General features: G+C 29.4%; 1 protein-coding gene across 1 annotated transcript; it reads right to left on the bottom strand.

Moving 5' to 3' along the window:
- Positions 1–4,099: 4,099 nt before the first annotated feature.
- On the bottom strand, positions 4,100–4,564 carry LOC133780080 (uncharacterized). The gene has a single exon (XM_062219962.1). The coding sequence runs from the start codon at positions 4,562–4,564 to the stop codon at positions 4,100–4,102; it is 465 nt and encodes a 154-aa protein (XP_062075946.1).
- Positions 4,565–18,721: the final 14,157 nt, after the last annotated feature.

Raw genomic sequence — 18,721 nt, 5'->3', positions numbered from 1 at the left:
ATATCACTTTTGCATAATCTTCAATATATACACAAGAACTTATGAAGATCTACAAATAATTATTTTTCTTCTCAATATGTCATAGACATTGGACTTTATAATTAATTGATTTTCATGGTTTAAGAAGTCCATCACAATCAAAACTATGTCTCTCCACAAATAGATCAAAGTGCAGTAACTATCAATCTCAGATTAAGTCCCAATAAATATTGCAAAGAGAAAAAGTAAAACAAAAATAATATATGATAAATTGCATTCTATTATTCTTCAAATGATAATAAAAATTCTTATAATATTATATAGTATGTATTAACATAGACATATAAATATAAGGATATATTATATATATATATATATATATTTTGTGTACACAAAGAAAATGTCAATCGTATCCATGGCTCGAGAATCGTAAGAATCATCAAGTTCAGATTCAATGAATGACTATGGCTAGGGACCCATGATAAGATTTTGAACAATGATAGTTAGAGAATCATACTGATAATGTGTTATAAAACTATTAAGAATGTTGAAATTTAAAGTATAAAGAAAAGAAATAGACAAAGTAATAGAGAGATATAAAGAGATAAATTATGTATTATTATCAAGTAAGTACCGTAAATACAATAAGGAATTAATGTTGATACTTAACTTTGTGAAACTTAATGAGTCTCTATTATTATAGACATCCATATATATATATATATATAGAGATAAATTATAGGAAATGGCCCAAAATAAAGCCATCAAGAAGCTAATGTCCCCATTTTTAAAATTGTAGATAAATGACCATTTTATATTGTTGATTAACTAAATTGCCATTTTTTATAATTTATTTATTTATTTAGGACTGTATGACTTTAATATAGTGGTATATGTATATTAGTTTTTATTTTAAAGTTATATTGATTTTTTAAGTTTTTTATAGGTTGTTGGTATATTATTTTCCAATTAGTGTATATGTTTTTTGTAATATGGTATATAATTTTTTTTTTGTGATATTTAATTTCTATTTTATTATACATAGTGGTAGTATATAATTTTGTATCATGGTATATACATTTTAATGGTAGTATATAACTTTGTTAGCATAGTATATACATTTTTGAGTAATAATTTTGTAAGTTTTGATGGTATATTATTTTTCAACTCAGTATATATATTTTGTAGTATGGTATATCATTCAACAACCCATAAAAAACGAAAATAAAATCAAAATAACTTTAAAATAAAAACTAATTAAACAAAACTAATATACTTATATCATAATATTAAAATATTTAGAATAAAATAGTAATTTGTTAAAGGGTGTATTTGGTAATATGTGATATTAAATAGATGATTAGGCTATTTTACTATAAAATTAAAAACATGGACATTTACTTACTATCACACAACATTAAGAGTTATTTTGCACCATGCTCCTATATATATGAGTCATGATATGTGCACCCCAAAAGATACACCAAACATTACATAGAATAATGTGCCAGTTTAACTTATTAAAAATGAAACTTACTGTTTTAAAAAGCAGTAACACGTCACAGTGTGTAATATTTGAGTGTATATTTTAGAGGCACGAATCATTAGTATGTCTATATATAATATTTATAACAATGATCAAATAGAAAATTCGTTATATAAATTGATTTATTTTTGTTTTGTTACATAACTATGTGCCATGGGCCTTAAAACACGTGATTTGATGGACTTGTTTCTTAACAAGAACTTTGGACTAAGAAAAAAAGGCCCAAAACATCAACAAACAACACGAAGTGGCATTCCTATATCATGATATTTTGAGCAAGGAAGTTCATGATTTAATTGTAAAACTAGTCTTCCAACATTTGTGAATATTAAAAGGTCAAAGATTCTATACAAGGAATGATGCAAATGCATGATAAGGACCTCAAGTTTGAATAAGCATGATTATTTATTTTTATTTTCTTAAATTAGTGTTTATTAGATGAAGAAGAAATTACATGTAGCACACCTAGATTTAGTTAATCTCTTCTATTTTTACCTAAAATTGTAAAAGTGTTGATTAATACCTACTTTTCTAATCACAATACGTATTTTACTTTTTATAGACTTTGAAATTTAAACGATAATGTTTTGAAATGTAAACCACAACGTTTTAAAATGTAAACTACAAATCAAAAAAATAAATCACACGTTATAATAAATGTAAACCACAAGCCTAAAAATGTAAACCAATGATATTTTAGTCATTCTGTCTTTAAATGTAGATATTAATCATAAAAATAAAAGATGTGGCTATTTATAATTAATGAAGGATAAAAGTTGGTAGTTTTCAAAAAATCTACTGTTTATTTTATTATTAATTATTAAATTAATAATCAAGATTATTTTTGTATAAAAGGAATAAAAAAAACGTTAAAAGACAACATTAATACGACATGACATATTATAGTGGGAATATATATATATATATAAACATATAAATTAATACGAACAAAGCAATACTCACACACAACACTACTACTACACTAGTATCCAAAATAAAACAATAATAATACTTGTTTTAGCTATATAGCCTCAAGTATATAGTGGCAACTTATATATAAATTATAATGATTTTTTCTGTTTAACGTTTTGGTCAATTTCCCATTAAAACCAACTTAATCAAATTAATGAAATATGGATATCAAAAGTACAGTTGGATTGAATTAAATGTAAAAAGTTGTATTCTAATTACAATCAATATAGTCTAATCCTTTTTCTATAAATATATATATATTAAATTAAAAAAATTGTTGAAATTTATTTGATGCATTGTATATATATAGCACACTTGATTGAAGTCTATTATACAAAATAGATAATAAAACTTTTCAATATATACAATAAAAAGAGTATCAATTTACACTAATTAAAAAACGACATGTCTTTTAGCATGCTAATGTCGTTTTTTGAACCACATGACATTTCATTTCATTTTAGCGCGGTGTTTCTTTCCCAACACAAATATACAAAACACATGTCCATTTCTTAGTGTACGAACAGCATGTAATTTCAATCGAAAATCAAAGTTTTACATGTTATTCTTATTTTTTTCCTTTTTGGGAATGACATGTAGTCTTTTGACCAACCAATGTGAAACTAATAATATATATATATATATATATCAAGGGTTTGAAAGTATATATATATATATATATTCACGTGAGGACATGCATGCATTACCCATTTTAGTCCATGCACGTACATACGTAGGGTCAAGATAATGAGAACACCCTTGAATTGAGTTTTATTTTGACTATATATTAGCTTGTTAGTATAGTACTCACTACTCCTTGAGCTTTATTTCATTTTAAGATAATGCTTTATAGTTCAATTTCAAATATATAAGCATATTGGGCCTCATCACAAGATCGATCATCTTCTTCTATTAAGTAAGCCTTTTTGGATTTGGATAAGGTGGGAACAGAATCGACTCAGCCATTTTTAATTTGCTTGTTCTACCAAGTACAAATCCAATTATTTTAACAAACATAGTCTACTCATTATGATATTCTTTAAAATTTGGTGCCTAGTAGGTATGAACTTCACTTCCATCAAGCTAAAAGTAGTTGAATATTTCTCTAATTCCCTTTTTTCGCCTACAATTCTATAAATGCACATTGTACACATTATACCCTATACATACATATATATATATATACACACGTATTAATTTCCATCACAAGTTCACAACCTAAAATCCTAACTTTTTTTCCTTACATTCTCTCCACAATTATAGCATAATTTAATAAATAGATCAAACAAAAGTATATACATATATCAACCGGCATTGACAATTTTGCTAACGAAATTCAGCACCGACCAATAAAAAAATTGCGTAACAAAATCACATTCTCTAAATTCCATACATATTCATTTCACACAAATAGGTTGACTATCTCCTTTTCATTTAGTAATAATGACACATTAAATTTAATTAAATTAAATTTGGCCTCGAAAGCTATGAAAAACCACTAATCTAATAAGACAAATTAACCCAATGGGCCTAATCGAAAAAGGGAAAGAAAAAAAAATTATGAGAAGAAAAGAAGATAATCAGCCGGAGACGCCGCTCAACTCACCGGGATTTCCTCCTCAAGTTCGGGGTGTCGTTACACTTTTTACTAGAATTCAGCCGGTCAACGGTGGCGGGTTGACTTTTACAGAGGGCCGAGCTGGCCGTGATGGCCAAAGAACAGAGGTCCGGTAGCGAAAGGGGCTTCTGGGCACGCGACTCCGGCAACAAGAAGTAGATTTGACCCGGCTGCAGCTCCTCCTCATCGGCGGCGCGTGAGAGGCACGCTCCCACAGACATGGTCTCTGCGTTGCAGAGGAACCAGTTGGGATTCTTCGAGGTCACCTGTTTGGCTTGGATCGGCGCCGCGAATTCCTGTAGCAGGCCATCTACGGCGTTGATCACCTTGGCGGTGTTCGTGGGCATCCGTCGGATTCGATCCGCCACCGCCGTGGAGCCTCTCTGGTTGAATCCGCCGGCGGTTAGTCTCTTCGTGGTCGGAATTTGAGTCGAAGCACAGACCCCCATTTTTTTTTTTTCTCTCGTTTGCGAAAATATACGTTTTATTTGTGATTTTGATGATTGAATCGCTATCGATGATGTATATAGATAGAATTTAGAAGACGTAGCTAACTAAGTTAGAGTGAGTTTTTGGAGTTTTATGAAGAAGAAACATGGTCTCGCTATTTTTCTATTAATATTATAGCAATTTGTTATGTCAGCTGACCTTTAAATTGTTGCAATGTAATTATTTATAGATGAGCTATATATATATATATACACACATAATGTGTCATGGGTATGTTTATATACATTATATATATATACAGCTTTATATTTTTTTTTAGCCTTTATTTTCTCCAATTATATGTATGGATACTGCGTTTTAACAAATGTTTATAAAATTTTGTATTTTATAAAATTGTTTAAATAAAATTATAAATTTGATTTTGATCAAAATTTTATAAGCTAAAATTACAAATAATTCACTAAATTAACAAAATAAAATTAAGCATGAAATGAAACAAAATATAATAACCAAAAATATATAAACCATATATATTATAGTCTCCCTCATTATACGGCTTCTTTTAGAATATATAATATAGTTATTATATACTTACATTTATGATACTTTTTTTTGGCTGATTTGTTTGTCCAAGTCTCTCAATTTAATAGTAACAATCAATAGATAATTATAATCTTGAGGAGTAAGATAATATGAGTTAAAATTAACAATTTTTTATTATTAATGGAGAACCCACTGATATATAACAACTGATCGATATCCATATTTTTTAGTTAACAATTATCAATTTTTTTAAAAAGAATTACCAAAGATTTATATCTCTTTTATATAAAAAAATTTATAAATAACGAAAATTTTTTATTTTAGTTGGATTAAATTTAACCGAATATTCTATATATTTAATGGAATATATCTTTAAAACTAATTAATAATATATATTTATTAATTATATTAATATAAATTTAAATATTATAAAATATCATTATTATAATAATATTTAATATAAGACTACATATATAATTATATTAATATGAATTTAAATTTAAATGATATAAAATATAAGTATTATAATAATATAATACAAGAATAGATATTTAATAATTGTATTAATATAAATTTAAATGTTATAAAATATTATTATGATAATAATATATAATCCTATTTTTTTTATAAATTATATTAATATAAATTCAAATATTATAAAATATTATTATAATTATATTTAATACAAGACTAAATATTTAATATTTTTATTAATATAAATTTAAATATTATAAAATATCATTACAACAATAATATATAATACATAATCTAAATTTTTATTAATAAAATTATCATTTATATTTAAAAAGTTTATCATATTATATATATATACATAAATTCTAAATAATGTTTTGGCATAATTTTTCATTTAATATGTTTATTTCATTATTTTACCTATAATATTATTTATTTATTTTAAATTTATATAACAATGATACAAATTTAATAAAAATAATTAATAAATCTTATAAATAAAACTAAAAAACGTGCACGTTGCTTATATCGGGTATATATATAAGGTTGAGAAAAAAAAAACACAAAGAAAATGTGGTCCAAATTATCTTTGAAACAAAATATCCTAATAAAGTTGAGTAATTTTGGAAACAAAAAATCCAAATAATGTGATATAATAATAAATAAATAAAACGTTCTGTGATATATTATATTGTGAGCAACAAAATCTGAATATATTTTTTAGTTTTATCATAATCAATAATAAAAAAAATTCTCTTGCTACCATCACAAACTCACATACTCAATTTTCTTTCTTCCTATGTTGTATTTATTTAAATTTGGGTATTGATAGGTGAATCATCTAGTTACTATTTAGCCTTATGATGAAAGAAACTTTGTATATTGTGATGAATTTTTTTATGCTATAAGTTTGTTTAATTTTATATTACGTCACCCTAAAATTTGATCTTAGGTCAGCTATAAAAATTCAAATGTGGTTTAAAATGGAAAGGTAACTTGATCATAAAATGATTAGGAGTAGTGGAGGTTTATAAAAGTTTGACTTTGGGTCTGCTCATACTAATAATTGGTGCTTTAATCTAGTGGCAATTTTTTTAATAAAACAAATGACATAAATGTCACGCGTAGTCACCATTTAAAAAAATATAACCTTAAAAAATTGGGAAAGTTCTAAATTAAAAAATATATATTTATTGTAGTGGGCTAAAATTTATAACTTCAATGGCCCAAAATCAAAAAACGGTAACGGCTGTAAAAGCTTTTAAAATTGGTGCAAATTACATGCAATATGATTTTTCTTTTCTTAAGTTTGATAAATATGGAGATTTTAATTGTGTATTTTTTATGGCCTTTTTAGTTTTTAATTTTTTTGTTTTTATGGGATTTTTCCCATATATTTGTAATATTAAATATGTAGTACCATATTTCATTTTTCTTCTTCCTCAACATCTTCTTTTTAGTAATTAGTTACCACTATCAAAATAATTTTCATTTTGATTTTTTTTGTGTGTGTTGTGATAGTAACCGTTTACTAGTGTGAATTTTTTTTTAAAGATGTAGTGGTAACCGGTTACCATTGTGAAATTAGTTTTTATGTTTTTAGTGATATGATGGTAACGAGTTTTCACTGTTAAAATAATTTTGATTTTTTTTTCTCTTGTAATTTTGTGGTAATTAGTTACCAATATCAAAATACCAACCAAATTGTAACTAATTAGCCAGATCTGAAGGAAAAAAATTAGTTTTGAAATATAACCACTGAAGAAGAAGAAAAAGAAGGTGGTAACTAGTTACTCCTAACATAATAACAAGTAACTTGTTACTAAGCCGGATGGGAAAAAAAGATTTGAGAAGAAGAAGATGATGAACGTATATGGTCGGCCACAAATGACACAGTGAAATGCGACGCATGAGACTGAGAGAAGGGGGTGCAAGGTCAGACTCATGAGGCTCAGCGACTAGTGGTCTTCAACGACTAAGAGAGGGGTCGATGAAAAATGGAGGCCTGGTGTAACGTCCCAAATTTGCTAATAAGGCTTAGTGCCTTGATTAGCGTGTCGGGAGGGCAATAATTGACTTAACTTGTAATATTGGCCCGTTGAGGGCATAAATGTAATTATGTGTGTGTTGTGTGCTTGAGACCATAGGATTGTGGAGATATAACTGAGACGTGTGGTCCGAGACGGTCCTAGGGAGAGGATTAGTGGAATAGTCACAACAGGGACGAATACTCGGCTCGTGATGAGTGTAGGAGTATTTTGGGAACTTAGTATGTGTTCGGAATTTACCGGGTAACGGGTAGCTATTTAGCGGTTATTTAAGTATGTCGGGGTTAATTGGAGATTTATAGGAATACTCAAGGAATTAGCGAGAGGTGGAAAATGATGGGATTGCCCTTGGAGGTATTAAGTGGCTAAGGATAAACCTAGGGACATTTTGGACATTTTGGGAGGTTAGGATAGACTTAAACTAAGCTTAGAACTCTAGAACTAATCAGAAGACGAAAAAAAACACAAGTCCCTCAACCTTTGTTAGAGAATATATTTTATTTCAATGGAAATGGTAAGAAATATTACAACTATATGCAAAAAATACAATGGAGAAGATGATTGATTAAAAAGAGTGTTACAACTCTATAACTGAAAATACAAACAAACAAAGAAAAGGAAGAAGAATAAGGAGAAGAAGAGAATGGTGGAAGATACAACTCTAAACAAAAGATTAAAAGTAAAGGAAAGGTGTTTGAAACAAAAGAAAAGAAGATTACAACTCTAAACAAAAGTTACAAGTAAATAGAAAATAAAAATAAGAAGAAAAGCAATAGAGAAAAATGTAAGAACAAAACAATAATAAACTCTCACTTACACAACCTAAGTGAAGAGGGTTGGGGATCACCAACTTGAACAAGGTTTAAAACCTTTGTCCAAAAGCTTTCTTGAAATGCTTTATGGAATAATCAAGCTTCAATGTGTATTTTCCAGCCAAGTGCTTTGTGGATGAAAAAATTGTGTCTTACTAGTGAGCATTAGGCTCCTATTTATAGAGTTTGAGACACCCCTTCGAATTTCAAATTTCACAAACCCCCATGGCTATGACCAATGTTTAATTGGATGTTTATGGAATTAAAATGGAGATTTGAGAGTTATTTGAGATGTTAGAACCGTTCAATTTGGAAAAAACTGAAAAACCATATAGGCTGCCAGCCTCACTGGCCGCGCCCAACACTTTTCAGTGGTCGCGCCCACTAGCTTCTATCCCCCAGGCCGCAGCCACAGACCATTTTCAGCACAAAAAAGTCATTTTTCCAAAACGTTCCAAAACATCCCAAATCATTTCCCACATGATTTTGTAACCTCCAAACACCTATTGGGAGTTAAAAACATGTCTCCAACAGCCATATTTCATCATGGCTATATGAAATCCAATCTCAAATGTCTAACATATAATATACACATTATTGGATAATATTTGGGAGTTATAAATTTGTAACTGATTTTGTAACTCCAAAATATGTCACATTTGGGCACACACATGTGTCTAATTTTTTGTGACTCTCAATAATATGTTACAAGGCGTGAAAAATCATATTTGTGTGACGAATCACATTTTGTTACATTATTTAATCTAACATTATATTATATGAAATAATATAACAACCTTATCTCTCTCTCTCATTAGCTAAAGGGATTTTGGTGAATTTTTAGGAAATTGGCTGAGGATTTGAAGAACTTGAGGCATGAAGTGCTTGGGGAATTAGCGGACGTCGAATTATCAATTGAGGTAAGGATTTTGGTGTTGAATTGTTAAGTTTTCTGCTGTGATTTAAAGCTTTGTTAGGTTCAAACCTTAAGTCAGATTTTTTATTTTTGGTAAGGCTAAGAGTTAGCTTTTGAGGTGTTTATACTTATTAGGTTGCATTGATACGAATTCTAGATTTAATTATGGGTGTAGGGGTTGAATTGGGGGTGAATTGGTAAATTTGGCTAAGGAAAACGTAGTGAAAACATTCAAGATTTCTGGGTTTTGGGGTTCTAGCCGCGGCCTTGTTCTTCAGGCGTTGCGACCTGTGTGTGCGAAGAGGGTGGGAGCCTCTGAAATTTTGCCCAAGCGTCGCGGCGCAGGTAGGGCGCGCTGCGGCCCGTGTCCCCCAGAAGAGAGCTCCAAGGCTCTCTGACTTGTAGTGCGTTGCGACCCTAGAGGGCGGGCCGTAACTCAAATTAAGGGAAATGGCCTATTTAGGGTTTTATGCTCGGGAACCCAAATTTAAGGGCTCGGGAAGGGTTCTACTAATCGGTTTTGTAGAATTCTAGGTCCAGGAGGCTAGAATATTATTCCGAAGTTGTTATTTGATTTAGGGCTTGATGGATTATTATTATTATTACGTTGTGACTAGGTTTTACCGCCAAGACTCGGGTATAGGGGATCGTGCTCGAGATCGCATTAGTTAGCCAGCTCGGGACACAGGTAAGAAAAATATTTGTGCCCATAGAGTAGGGCATAACATGATTATCTATGTTTAATGCTATATGTGAATGTTTATAATTGTTACGCCATGTTTGTATGATTGTAACTGATCGGCGAAGGCCGAGAACAACGATAGGCATGCCGAATGCAAGCCGAACGGCAACAAGTATGCTGAATGTCGGCCGCCATGACATGGCCATCTAGGGTGTTGTACTCACCTGTTCAGTGAAGACTGCGAACCCAGTGCTTGGTAAAGCACCTGGGTCGGCACATGTTGTTATGTGAATAGTCTATTATCTGTTTAAGTTGTGCATTTACTGGATTGAATTTTCATATGCTATGTGTGGAGTTTTCTTGTTGGGTCTTGGCTCACGGGTGCTCTGTGGTGCAGGTAAGAGCAAATGAACTGCCGACCAAGCATGAGTTTGAGGGCATGGAGCGACGCGTACATGTTCGGCCTACCTAGCCGCCACGGCTGGGGTTGTGTTTGAGGGGAATGTTATAAACAGTTGATTTTGTCGTTTAGGTCGACTGTACCTTAACTTTTGAATTGTAAATACATTTTGAAACAATATTTCGGGATCCCAATGTATCACTTTTAAAACTTTAATAGATGTCCAATGCTTTTATACTTAATTTTCATTAAATGAGTTTCTATTATGATTTAATCACACTTTTCGTCTAAAATCTCGATTAGCGAGTTATTCACACATTTTAAAATCACATGGTAACGACTTTAGGGTAGTAGAGTGTTACACCTGGAACCGGTGACTATGGGAGGTCATGAAAAATGGAGAGATCGGAAAAAAAAAGTTTTAGGGAGGAGTGGGAGTGAGAGATTGAGTTTTATGTTTTAGTTTATTGTAATGTATTTTTTATATTTTATTGGATTGCAATATATATTTAACTTCTTTTTTTTTTGGAGTTAACTTACCATATTTATTATTTGGTAGCAAAAGTTTAATGTCATAAATATAAGAATTAACTTAATTTTTACCATATTTTTGTAAACTTCCCCTAAAAATTGTGGCATTTATCAAAATACTTAAAATTACGTTATAAATAAAATTAAGCACTTACATGAGTTATAACTTTTGTTAACTATCTTTTGACGTATTTATAATTTATGTTATTAATTTAATTATTTAACTCGTCGGAACTACTCTTAACTCATAACAACTAAACAATAATTTATGCTAATTCGTTGACTTTTCGACATCTTTCGTAGCTCGTATTAACTGAATCGATAAAATTCAAATGAGCTGTCATATTACAAATGAGAATACTCAATTTGGAAAATGATTCACTTATTTAACTTTAAAATTAATTTCAACTAAATATTTAGTTTTAAAGTTTTTTTTCAGAAGTTTTAAAGTATTTGAAATAATTACAATTACACAAAAATTATGTCATGATTGATACACAATTACGTTATTAAATAAACATGCATATATAATAGAAATGAATATATCACATCTATATAATAAGTGTGTTGATAATAATTTTTTTTTGTTTTAATTATTTTTTATTTTTTTAAGATTAATTTTAACGGAACATTCTGATATTTAACATAATATTCTTATGTTTAACAGTAGTTTTTAAACACTTAAACTTAAATAAAATAAAATAAATAATTTAAAATTTTAAAATATGATATTTTTGAGATATTTTGCAATAATTGATAATTATTTTAAATAATTAATAATTAAACGAATTAAAAATAAGATATTTTTAAGATATTTTACAATAATAATTATTTTTAAATAATAAATAATTAAAAAAATTAAAATATAATATTTTTGAGATGTTTTATAACTTAAATAAACATTTAATTAAACTTAAACTCACTTATTAGAATAATATTATATTAAACATATAATATAATCTACTGTAAATTAATAACAAATTATTTTTTTAAAAAAAAATTATAAAGACACTTAAATTTAAAATCTACGTATAATATTTAATAGTACATTAAACATATAATATATAATCTTTTGTTGTCACTCCCAAATTCATAAACTAGAACAAACATAAACTTAAACAAAATAAATAAATTATTTAATTAAAAAATGATATTTATTTCAAAATTTATATAACATTAATATAAATTTAATAAAAATAATTAATAAACTCAATAAATAAAACTAAGCAAACGTGCATATTGGACATTGCTTGTACCTAGTATATATATATATATATTACTATAAAGCATAAATGGTGCTCAAACACACTTGATGTGCCATGTATGGTATTTGGTGCAATTTAATTTCAAATTCTATATATATTTTTTTTATTTAAAATTGAATATCTCACATTTGAAATTAATTTACACGTTATTTATCGGTAAGTAATGTGAAATAATAATATGATTGTCTGTATAATAGATTTAAGTGATCACAAGGTGTATAAAGCATAGCTGCGTTATATTATATGTCTACTAAATTATTGTAAATTTATTTCCACATATTTTTCTCACATGTTATTATTTATTTTAAGAGTTAAAATATGGATTTGAGTACCATCTCATCCAAAAAAAAAAAAAAAAAATTAACGGCCACGATGATCATAAATAATACATTATCAATGGCTCATAGAGCGCTCCGCCTAAATCCAAAATCTTTGAATCAGTATTTTTTTATTCACCCAATTAAAAATGGGTCCACAGCTGGACCCGAAAGCCCGAAGGACCCATTCGACCCACACCCAAAAAAAAGTCGGAACCCACAAGCTTGGGTCGGGTCCAACCCGACTAAGGCATCGAATCGGGTTCGAGTTCCTAATGCACATGCTTCGAGTTCGGGTGTAACTGGAACCCGACCGAGGTTTTTTTTCCAATTTTGATTTTACTTTTTGATTAAAAAAACAATAATAAAATAACAAAAACAAAACCCTAAAATTTAAAATTAGTATCCCTAAGCTCTAACCCCCGACGGCCAAACTCCCCGACCCCTCGACCTCTTCCTTCTTCTTCTCTCCCTCTCTTTGTTCTGTCGTGACTTGTCAAGAGCTCTCTCCCTCATCAGCACCACCCACCCAGACACTGCCTCTTCTTCTTTTCTCTGAGACCGAGGCACACCCACCATCGCCACCACAACCCTCTCTCTCCCTCTGGGCGTCAGCGTTAGGTCGTCCTCGCTTCTAGGCTGGTGGCTCAGCATCGAAGGCGGTGACATCATCTCCAACAAATGGCGGCAAGGACAGGTAGAGACAAAAACGAGGTAATTTTGTATTAGTTTTATTTTAAAATTTACATGTATATATATTTATATTATATATTAATATTATAAATAATGATCATGATGAGTATAATGTTTGGATTGCATTTGTTGATTTTTAAAAAAAATTTAATATAGGATTTTGATTTTTGATTAATATAAACTTAAAATTGATTTGAGCATTTGAGGTCAAATTGAAATTGCTAAGTTAGTTTAATGGATTTTGGATTTGGATATTTGGAATTTTAGATTGCTTTGCTTGATTGTATGTGTGGTTTGATGTTTAATGGATATTAGATTGCTTTTAGATTAGTTGTATATGCAAAATTAAAATTGTTATTAGTTTAATGTAAATTTGATATTTAGAATGTTGGATTACTTTGCTTGATTGTATATGTGGTTTGATGTTTAATGGATATTGAATTCCTTTCATATTAGTTGTATTTGGTTTGGTGTTATCTGCTCTATCTGTTGTAGTGGATTGTACTGAATTAGTGGATTTTAGGTTTGCTCTGCTGGTAATCATTATATTATATATGTTTTTGTGCTCTATATATTATAGATATAGATCAAGATCAAGTGGATGAAACTCCACCACCTCCACCCACCAATGATGAAACTCTTACAGATCAGGCCCAGAGTAAACCTAAAAGAATGGGGAAAAAAAGAGAAAAACCTCATTTGGCTCTAAAAAAAATAATAGGGTCAAATATTTGGGAGCATTTCGAAAAATTGTCCCCAATAGATCCTAGCGATAAAGAAGAGATACCCAAGTGCATTTGTAGTTCTTGTGGCAGTGATTTCTTTTGTGATAGTAGAAATCATGTGACTAGTCATCTGATGAATAACTTTAGGAATATTTGTGAGTTTAGTCCGTATAAGGTTGATGAGAAAAAAACAAAAGTTTTAAAGTTTTGAGCCGATGAAATGAGGGAAGGAGGGGGAAGCAACTTTAGTTCTGTGGCTTATAACATGTAGGGTTGCCCTATCAAAGTACATTGTCTTAAATAAGTTACATTTTATACATGCTAAGGGCTGGGGTGTTCATTGGTCGGTTTGCACGAATTTGGTGGGTTTTTGATAAACCCAAACTTATAATCGGGTTGGTACTTTTCAACCCGTAACCTAACCAATTAAAAAAATATTGAAGTTCAACCCGGCCATCGATTTGGGCAGGTAAAAAATCATTTTTCACTATTTTTTTTTATTTTCTTTATTTTTTGTTTGTATTTGTAACTAAAATAATTTTTACTTTAAAATATAGGGTTTTTTTATAAAAAAAATAAACAAATCATTAATTAGGCGAGTTGGGTTACATTGGACGGGTTGCCAAAAATTTCAACCTGCCCAATATAATAATTGGGCGGTTTGAAATGAAGATCGGGTTTTTCGGGTTGCATTTTTTTTTTATTTTTTCGGGTTGGTTAAGGTGGGTTGCAAAATTTTTTGCACAACCCTAGTTAAGGGGGAGGGTTTCCGAAAATTTGTTAGAACCATACAACCTATGTTTGATATCCCTTCCAAGATTAAATATTTTGAAATGGTTTGATGAAGAGAAAACAAATTTGAAAAATATTGTTGCTCAGGATGTGTTGAAATTGTATGACGAAGAGAAACGAGATTTGAAAAATATTTTGAAGCATGAGAAGGTCTCCATCATCACTGATACATGGAATTTTATTCAGAATTTGAACTATATGGTCATCACGGCGCATTGAGTTGACTCTGATTTCCACTATGAGAAAAGAATAATAAATTTTTGCCAAGTGGTAGATTAGAAGGGGAGACTATTGGAAAAGAGAATGCGAATTGTTTAAATGATTGAGCATTTCAAAATTGTTTTCCACTACGTGGACAATGCTTCTTCAAATGATGTCGCTAATCAATATTTGAAGAGACAGTTTAGAGAAAAGGAACTGGGTCACATTTTAGATGGGAAGTTTTTACATATGTGTTATATTATTTTATAATATAATGTAATATTATATTATATTATAACATAATGTTTTAGATTAAATAAATGTGACAAAGAGTGTCACATATTGTAACATATAATAGAGAGTTACAATATTTAGATATATGAGATATATCCAAATAATGCAAAATATTTGGTGTTACAAATTTGTAACTCCAAATATTACCCTTTATTGTGTAAATTTGGTGTTACACAATATTGAGATGAATTTCATAAAGTCATATGTGAAATGACTGTTAGAGAAATGATTTTAACCCCAAAATGTGTTTTGGGAGTTACAAAATCATTTGGGAGGGTTTGGAACCGTTTGGAAAAACAGCACATTTTTAAGTGCTGAAAATGGTCAGTGGCCGTGGCCAGTGGGACAGAGAGTAATGGCCGCGGCCATAGACAAAAAAAAACTAACCATTTTTTTTCTTCAGTGTTTTTAATATTTGTTGAACGGCTCAAAAAATCCAAATAACTCTCAAATCTCATTTTTAATTCCATCTATTAAAGCACTTGGCTAGAAATACCTTGAGGCTTGATAATTCCATAAAACATTTCCAATATCTGAGAGAGATCCCTTAATGCTTGAGTTAGGGGGAAATAAGCTTTTGGACAAAGGTTTTAAACCTTGTTCAAGTTGGTGATCCCCAACCCTCTTCACTTAGGTTGTGTAAGTGAGAGTTTACTTGTGTTTCTGTTCTTCATTTTATTCTATTGTTTTTCTTCTTATTCTCTTGTTCTATTTACTTGTATATTTTGTTTAAGAGTTGTAATCTTTTCTTTTGATTCAAACACTTTATTTTACTTGTAATCTTTTGCTTAGAGTTGTATTCTCACTATTCTCTTCTTCTTCATCACCTTCTTCCTTTTCTTTGTTTATTTGTAATTTTCAGTTATAGAGTTGTAACCTTATTTAATCAATTTATATTTATTTGTAATATTATTGCATAGAGTTGTAATATTCTTACCTATTTCCATTGAGGCAATCTATTTTTTCCTAACATTCAAAAGCTTAGCCCTTTGTTTGTTTCAATGGAAGGTGAGACCATCAAAATCATGAATCAAGACCTAGTGAGGTTGGATAGGTTTGATGGGTCCAATTTCACTAGGTGGCAAGACAAGGTGAGATTCCTTTTGGCCACTCTCAAAATCGCCTACATCCTAGAATCCACTCTAGAATCTCTCCCAACACCATCCGACAAGGACACTCTCGAGGAGGTGGAGAAAAGAAGGAAGAGGGAGGAGGACAATCTCCTTTGTAGGGGTCATATTCTTAACGCCCTATCTGATAGGCTCTATGACCTCTACACCGAGACCAAATCGGCCAAGGAGATATGAGATGCACTTGAGAAAAAGTTCAAGGCGGAAGAAGAAGGTACCATAAAGGTTTTGACATCTCAATACTTCGATTTCAAATATTCTGGTGATAAACCTATTCTTCCTCAAATTCATGAATTGCAAATAATTGTTAACAAACTGAAAGTTTTAAAGATTGAGCTTCCCGAGGCTGCCTTTTCGACCGGTGGTCAGATTTTAGATCCTTTTAGGAGCTCACTGTGTCCTAAGATGGTTGAATTTTTTATATTGCTCAAAAACTGGTGGATCAGTTTACATCAACAATTCACTGTTCGAGACTACATGGATGAAGTAGAAGTGCTAGAGACATCAAAGATGCTGGTGTCTGGTAAGTTAATAAACAAACTTTTATTTGGTATTTTAGTTGTAATTATTGTTTGAATCATATTATGGAAATATATAATATAAAAATATATCTACTTTATTGAAATATTTGATAGAGCATAGGTGATACTACATCTGCTGCTGCTAGTGAAAATGTTTCTACATCTGGTTCTATTAATCCTCCATCTACAACCTCACCTGCTGCACAAGACAAGGTTCTGAATGAATGAAGAACTGAAACCTCATATGACGTGGCTTGACTTGTAAGAATTTTGGAACCTCATAATTCAAAATTCATACTTATCATTTTTGTTTTATTTATTTAACTTATTTATTTTTCTATGTAAGGTTTGCATTTAGGAATTGGAAATTGGGAAGGAGAAATGAAGGATGATGAAGGAGAAGGACTTTGAATTTATGGACTTTTTATTTCTATTTTGGAACTTAGTTTGGACTTTTGACATTTTGTGGACTTTGAATTTATGGACTTTTTATTTTTAGTAGTTTTGTAACTTTTGTTAAGGACTTTGGATTTGGAGTTTTGGACTATGGACTATTAAAATTTAATTAAGGACTTTGGAAATTTTGGATTTTTTTGTTTTTGGTTGGATTTGGATGTTAGTTTATATTTGTGAATTGTGAATTGTGATTTGTGAGTGAACTTGCAACATGATCCAATAGTTTTAGAGTTGAGTGAATTGCAACTAGTTTTATAAATTAATTTTTTTCTAAGTAGTAAGTTTTATGTACTAAGAAGTATTTTTAATTAATGGTAAAATATTGATCACTTAAAAGTTCATAAAAATAAATAAACCAAATTGTAAAAAAAAAGTTAAAAGTCTAATTTTGTAAGAAAAAAATTATATTTAAAAATGAAAGACCAATCCGCCCGACTCAACCCCACCCGAAACCATTTCGGTTGGGTTCGGTTTTACTTCTCCCCCACCCAAACCCAACCCCACCCAACCCGAACCCGACAACACCCGATACAATTTCGGGCGGGTTCGGTATTAACTTTCCCTACCCAAAATCAGAAAAATCTGAACTCGACCAACTCGAACCTGACCAATTCGTCGATGTGCAGCCCTAATTAAGAGTATGGACTAATTTTTAATCATAAATTTTACCTATGTACGTACTCTTTTTACAATCATGAAAGACAAAGTAGTTTTACGAATGCTTGTGACAAAAAATAATTTGTTAACATTAAATAGCGAAAAAAGAGATTGTTATATATATACTAGATATAAAAACATATACATGCGACCAGCAACAATACAACTTGATATGATCATTTTATATATATATATATACTAGATATAAATAACGTGCAATACACGTTGTTTGCTTAGTTTTATTTATATAATTTTTTAATTATATTTATTAAATTTATATTACTGTCATATAAATTTTAAATAAATAAAAAATATTATATATAAAAGAATGATACAAACAAATTAAATGAAAAATTAAATCAAAATATTATTTATTATTTTTTTAAATATATATATATATAATATGATAACTTTTTTAAACATAAATGATAATTTTTTTAATAAAAATAAAAATGATGTATTATATATTATTATTATGATATTTTATAATATTTTAATTTTTGTTAATAAAAATATTAAATATATATTTGTATTAAATATTATTACAATAATAATATTCTATAAAAATTTGAATTCATATTAATATAATTAGTAAAAAATTAGGATTATATATTATTATCAAAATAATATTTATAAAATTAATTTATATTAATGTAATTAATAAATAATTAGTTTTGTATTATATATTATTATAATAAT

The sequence above is a fragment of the Humulus lupulus genome, chromosome 1, assembly GCF_963169125.1.
Source record: "Humulus lupulus chromosome 1, drHumLupu1.1, whole genome shotgun sequence".
Lineage (NCBI taxonomy): Eukaryota > Viridiplantae > Streptophyta > Magnoliopsida > Rosales > Cannabaceae > Humulus > Humulus lupulus.
This window is presented reverse-complemented; position numbering and strand designations above follow the sequence as displayed.